At 51.2% G+C, this 6,590-nt stretch overlaps 2 protein-coding genes across 2 annotated transcripts in view; both read right to left on the bottom strand.

Moving 5' to 3' along the window:
• The window catches only part of LOC104147946 (uncharacterized), a 69,506-nt gene extending 65,578 nt beyond the window's left edge, over positions 1-3,928 (bottom strand). The window contains exon 1 of the mRNA XM_068938934.1: positions 3,904-3,928. The gene's annotated coding sequence lies outside the window, so the exon portion shown is untranslated. The remainder of the gene's footprint in view (positions 1-3,903) is intronic.
• A 1,090-nt stretch (positions 3,929-5,018) lies between these two features.
• On the bottom strand, positions 5,019-6,079 carry PRR18 (proline rich 18). The gene has a single exon (XM_068938940.1). The coding sequence runs from the start codon at positions 6,009-6,011 to the stop codon at positions 5,163-5,165; it is 849 nt and encodes a 282-aa protein (XP_068795041.1). The 5' UTR covers positions 6,012-6,079; the 3' UTR covers positions 5,019-5,162.
• Between the last annotated feature and the right edge of the window lie 511 nt (positions 6,080-6,590).

A 6,590-nucleotide genomic window follows, 5' to 3' on the forward strand; every position in this document is an offset into this window, starting at 1 on the left:
ATTTGCTTTATTTCCCTGTTTAAATAGGAGCGCTTCCCCCCCCCCCCCCCTTTTCACTCAAAACTCAGCTCTTGCCAGCGCTCAGCAGTGCGGTGACAGGTAAGATCACGAAACGGTGACATCCGTAGTCAGGATCCTGAAAGCTGAACGTTGCCTGACCCTGACTCAACAGTATGTTTAACCGCAGCGTAAAACTAATTTGGGAAATTAAAATTATTCTTCGAGGTTTTACACGCGTTGCACTTCTACCTAACGTGTAAGCCCTCAGAGTAAGAATGATCTAAGATTGTTGTCCCGAGACACCTTACTGCAAAACAAAGACTGGAAATTTTTGGTATCTTAGTTAAAGTAAAAACAAGAACTTTAAGCCATTCCAAAACTTTCAAGTCTCTCTCATACATTGTAAAAAAAAAAAAAAAAGAAAAGAAAAAAACAACTCTTAAAAACTGTGCTTACAAAAAAACTTTAACAACCCTTTAATTAAAGTTGAAACAGGCTAAAATACATCAGTTTGTTGTCTATGAAATCATCTTACTGCTATTACTGGGAAGCAGTGACTGTCTCCGAACTTCCTGCACATCGAAGCTCATAACCCATACCACAGGCATTTTGCTGGCTTGCCCCTAAAGTTATCTGTATAGTAGCACAGCATTTTCTCCATATGCTTAGAGGCAGTGACAGAATCTGTAAGTAACAAACTACCAGCACATCTATGTTGAAAGACTATTGCTTCAGGTATCTGTCACTGAAAGGAAAATAAAATTTGTGTCTTTTTCATATTTTGGAGGCAACCTGCTGAACAGTATCTGCCTTGAGGCTGACTGAGCTAGCAGAAATTATAGGTAATCAGCATCACTTGAGACTTGCCGCCTTATACAGATGTCAGCTGGAACTTGAACATTGCTGTAATTGGTTGCTGCAAAATGGTGATTCCTCTTTCAGAAAGTATCAAAGCAAAACCTTCTCAAAGGTTCTTCCTCTCCTTACAAAACCACCGCTTAGGACAGTGGAGCTCCTGATTAAGATAGTGTACTTCTAGTCCACTCACCAAACAGCAACCAAATCCTACTGCTACCCTCCATCCATCCATGTATGTATTAGGATCCATTAGGCACAGCTGATAATGGCAGATGAGGCTGTTTTACAGCTCATAGGGAACAGTGCTTGTCTGGGCTTTAAAAGTGTTTTGGTGAAGAAGTGCACAAGAGAATGTAAAAGCTGCGCAATAATTAGCTCTCAGCTGCAGTTTGAGAAGAAAGATATTAATTTTGTCAATGTATCAGTTTTTCTACTCCACTGTTTTTCTTGAAATAAATGTATTATAAATGCACAGTAAAATATTATTCTTATCCTGCAGAGCTACAGTACTTATTTGTTGCCTTTAAGGCGCTATATATGAATGTCTTGATAAGGGATGTGTTTATTCTTTCTTTCTAAAAAACTTTTAAAGTTGTTGTTCATTCCAGAATACAGAATGTGCATTCCAGTACCAAATACTTATGCAGTTTCACCTTTCTCACCGACAAATTCATAGGCAGCATATACAAGGATTTAACATAAACCATCCATTTAACATAGACTGTCCAAAGATTGTCTCATACCCATCAAATTTGTAAATGCTGGTTTATGCAATAGCATTACATTTTCCTTCGAGCGGTGAGTTGCAGGACTGGCCGTATTTGGTCCAGAATGCTGAAACCACATCAGGGGAATTTACTATTTGTGAGCTATGTCTCTGCAGAAAGAATTCAGACTGTTTTAGTATGTTACCCTGAATCAGGGCACACTCTTTCTTTCTAACCACTGAGACTAGGAAATTCTACATCACTGAGTTTTGTCTCACGTCCTAGCCTGAATTTAGACAGTGTAGGGGTGGGGTTGTTCAGCTGGAGAAGTATGGGCTTAACCTGTGTCTAGCTTCTCAATGCTTGCTCAGAAACAGTAGTGCATTTGACAGCATTTAATAGCTGCCTAAGAGACAAGAGACCTAGAGTGTGTTTCTTCACTGTAAATCATACTGTGGAGGAGGGGAAACTATCTATCCTGAAGCAAATATTGATTATTTTAAACATCCCGTGGCCACATCTGCTCATAGTTCTCTTTCAGCAGCTAAAATGGTTGTGCGTTGGAGTCACAGGACCCCATACAAGGATCCTTGAGGATATCTGCTACATTGTAAAAAGCAGACTTAGAGAACTCCAGTCAGACTGTTGGTTGTTATGGCAAGAGCAGAGCTATGCCATCTCAAAAGTACTCTTGAACACATTTAATCTTTCCATCAGTACAGAGTAATAATTTTCAGATACTTATACTGGGGTCTATTGGCAGCTTTGGAGATTCAAAATTGAGAAAGCCACTGGATAGTGCCTTAGGAAAGGATCAGTCAGCTTCTGTGGAGATTAATGGAAAAGGTCTCTTGACCTTGATTTCATACAGATGCAGCAAAGGGACAGAGGACCTTTGTTTCACAATAGCCCCCTTTCATTTGCTGGTTGTGCACGCTAGCACGATGTTCTGAAACCACTGCTCAGACAGGGGTAGTCGGGGACAGTTCATGCAAACCTTAGGCTGCTTAGACGGGGCAGTACCGTGACGGGAATTCACCAAACATGCAGCTCCTTGGGCTGCCATCCCTCAGCGTGTTTGAAGTCTCCTTGAGTCGAGCCCTTGTAGTGGCTGAATCAGAGTTTTGGTGTTTGATGTTTCAAAGGGCTCTCAGTCGTTCAGCGAGAAAATGACCTGATTAGTTTGTAATACCATCTCACTCAACATATAACTTAAATAATGGATCTTAGATGGCAGGAGCTGTGCCACAAAATCACAAATACAATGAGGAGGATGTATGGAGGATTTTCACCACTGTCAGAATTTTCACAAACATTTTGGTCTTTCGAAGCCTGCAACTGGGCTTAAACGTCTATTATCCCAGATATTAATGAAGTGACCTGTGTTACTATGTTTATTTTATCTACAGAAAAAATACCTAGAGGTAAGCCACATGCCAACTTCACAAAAATTATTGTTAGTATATGACAAATAACTTTTTCTGTCCTTTCTGGCGTCACTGATAAAATTTATGGACACTTTGGATGGAGATACTCAGAATACAAGCAACTTCATTTGACACTGAAAGAGAGTATAAGAGTTAGTATATACTGAAATCTACAAATCGTGATGTTAGGTTTTAGTGAAGGAGGTACTGTTCCAAGCAGACATAAGTTACATGACTCCAAAGAGCTCAGGGGCTCTTGATAGCCAGTCCAAAATCTAAAGGCCCATCTCAGGCCATTTCCAATTGTCATGCACAATGAAATACAAAAGATCTTAGCTGCATGATTTCTGAGATTAATTCTTCAGAAAAAAAAAATCTACCCATGCCCTTCTCAAATGCTCAAATAAATTCTTCTTTCTAGCATACTTTGAGCATATTCCTTTATTGTCAAAACTGGCTGTTCCCTTGGAATTGTGGAAAAAAAATGCTTAATCAAACCCGGAGCAAAATGAGGTACTGTACAAAGTGTAACACATTATCACTGTACCCAGCATAGCCATAAAAACACATCTCCCAGAATTTAATGAAACAGTCAACACAAACATCGTCTGGTGTAAGCAATGTACATCTAAATGAAATGTATAATTTCCAATTGGTAGCACTAAGCTGTGTTTTACTCTGCTTGATAAATTCAATTTAACAGGAACCTATGGGCTCAAACGTTTCTTTAGTTCCAAAATGCTTGCCATGCCGGAGTAAATATTTACTTGTAACTTTTATTCTTATAAGAAGAATATATTATTATTATATATATAATAATACTTTCTTATATTCTTAACTTATATCTAAGTTCCTTAGAAATAATACAACAGCGGCAACAAGAGAACATTTCTGAGCGTGTTAAGACTTACCTTTGGAGCCGTAATTGTTCTATACCTCTGCCCCTCTCGCCCTCCATTCCCCCCTTCCCCGCGCCCCTCAAGGCAAATCCTCCCCCCGCGCAGCCCGGCGCGGCCGCGGTGCCTCTCCCGGCCCGGCGGCGGCGCAGCGGCAGCGGCGGCTCCCGCGCTCCCCCGCCCCGGCCCGCCCCGATGAAGCCCCACCAAGCGGAAAGATTAGATTATGTCTGAATTACGGGGTGGGAGAAGGGTGAAATCACTCAGGCCGCGCGCAAGACGCTCCGTTTTGGGGTTTTAGGAACAGAATATTCTGGGCAGTTGACAGACACACAAAAGACGCGCGCAGCCCGCGACAAGGGCGATGCCGGAGCCGCCTCAGAGCCGGCAGCCCTCGCCCAGAGCGACCGCCTCATTGTCTGCCGCGTCTGTCTGCCTGCCGCCTATTGTCTTTGGCCGGCAGGACCGTTGCCGCTTGTTCCGTGCACCCTGCCGCCGCGGCACGGTAGCAGGCACCGCTGCAATAGCGCGTCTCCGCGTGGATCGCGCGAAAGCCGGTTTCCAAGGGTTTGTCTTAGTTCTGCTCTGTATCCTTCCTTCGCCATGTCGAGCTAGTGCTCTCTCTGAAGCCCCAGTGCTGTATTTACTTGAACAGGCGGGCAGCGCTGCAGCTCCTACCGGTATCTGTCGGCTCCGGAAGGTTTCCTTTGAAAGCCAGTTGTGACTGTACAAACAGCCATCCTAAACGAGCAAATATTTAAGCAGCCCATACTCTCAGTGCCAATTACCAGCCCATTATCCTCATCTTGAGGGCACCTAGAGAGCAAACACACGTACTGTGGCAGACATACAACCAGAGAGATTCAAAGCACCCCAAAGCACAACTACTAAGGTACAGCTATTGCAACACAAAAGTCCAGCCATTTATTCAAATAAATAAAAATGAACTTTTATATACAAATGTACAAAACCGTTATGCACGTCTTATAAAGTAGTTAAAAGTCGTAAAAAAAAAAAAGGGGGGGGGGTAGGGGAGGAAGTCGACGCCCGGCTCCTCTCTCGGCGCCCGAGCCCTCCTCGCTCCCGGCTCAGGGCGGTAGCCAGCGCCGCTCCCTCCCCGCCCGGCGGCTCTTTGTCCCTCGGCGCCGCCGCACCGGGCAGCGGCAGCTCGGGGCCCCGCCGCCAGCCGGTGCCGCCCGGGGGAGGCCGGCGGGTCTGGCCGACGACACCACGAAAGACGCAAGGGGCGCGGGCAGCGGCTCCGCCGCCGGCGCTCAGAGGGTCCCTAGGTGCGGCAGCGTCTCCAGCCGGTCGCCGCGGTCGCGGCCGGCCGCGCTCTCCACGCCGCGCAGCCACTCGGTGCATTTGCGCACCAGCCCCTCGTCCACCGCGGCCCCCGGCGCCGCCGCCTCCTCCTCCTCGTACTCCTCGTCGTCGTAGCGGTGCCGGTCGTTGAGCAGCGAAATCTTCAGCAGGGCGCGCAAGTCCCCGCCGCTGCCGCCGCCGCCTGCCCGGGCGCCCCGCCGAGGGGCCGCGCCCGCCGCCGCCGCCGCCCTGCCGCCGGGGGAGGCGGCCGGCTGCCCCCGCTGCCGCTCCAGGCTGCGGCGCTGCAGCACCCGGATCGCCTCCGGCGGCAGGCTCAGCGAGAAGCGCAGCGCCGCCTCCCCCGGCGCCCCGCCGAGGCTCTCGCAGGAGCGGCTGCCCGGCCCCGGCGCCCCCGGGCGGCCCCGCGGCTGCGGCGGGCCGGGCTGCGGCCGGGCGCCCCGCTCCGCCGGCGGCCTGCGCGACGGCTGCCGCTGCAGCGAGGAGCAGGGCCAGGAGCTGGAGACGGGGCCGGCCCGCTCCGCCGGCGGCCCCCGCGCCTTCCTCGCCGCCTTCTCCTCCGCCGGCCGCGCCGCTGCCTTCTTCGGGGCCGCCGCCGCTGCCGGCGGCTTCTTGGGCTGCGCTCGGGAGGCGGCGGGAGAGGCAGCCGGGACAGGGGCCGGCAGCGACATGGTGCGGCCGGGAGCTCCCTCCTGCTCTTCAGCGCGGGCCCAGGCAGCGGCCGTGCGCGGCCCGGGCAGGGCGGCGCATCTCCCCGCGGGCGGACAGGGCCCCGCTGCGCGCCGGGGCTGCAGCCCCATGGGGAGCGGCGGCCGCAGGAGCCCGAGGCGGCGGCGGCGGCGGCAGCAGCGCGGGGTGTGGGCTCTGCCCGCGCCGCTTCCCCCCCGCCAACCCGCCCCGGCAACACCCTTCCCGGCACCGGCTTAACGCGGCGCTGCGTTTGGGGGGGGGGGAGGGGGGGCGTGTGGGGTCTTCTCGCCGCCCACAAGCAGCCCCTGCCTCCCCCCACAAGTTGCCTTTCCTAGACACGCAGCCCGGCCCCCCCGCCTCAGCAGCGGCGGTACCGCCTGCCGCAGGCGCGGATGCTGCGCCGCCACCGCCTTTCTCCCGCCCGGGAGGTCGGGCACGGCCCAAACCGAGCCCCAGCCAGCGCCAAGCTGCCGCGGGGAGCTGCATATTCCGCTCGTAGTCCTCAAATGCTCAAGCGCCCCATTTTTCAGGGCGCACAAGCTCTCACACGCACTACATCTTCAGAGCAATGATGGTTGCAGGTCCTGGGGAACCCGACTGACCCTGAGCACTGCCACTGCCTACCCTGCTCGGATCGAGAGTAGACTTCAGCTGTATGAAAAGCCAAATTACAGGAACTACATAAACCA

Source organism: Struthio camelus, chromosome 3 (assembly GCF_040807025.1).
Source record: "Struthio camelus isolate bStrCam1 chromosome 3, bStrCam1.hap1, whole genome shotgun sequence".
Classification (NCBI taxonomy): Eukaryota; Metazoa; Chordata; class Aves; order Struthioniformes; family Struthionidae; genus Struthio; species Struthio camelus.

Excerpts from the sequence above, each read along its gene's own strand:
- PRR18 (XM_068938940.1), bottom strand. The coding sequence starts at position 6,011 with ATGGGGCTGCAGCCCCGGCGCGCAGCGGGGCCCTGTCCGCCCGCGGGG.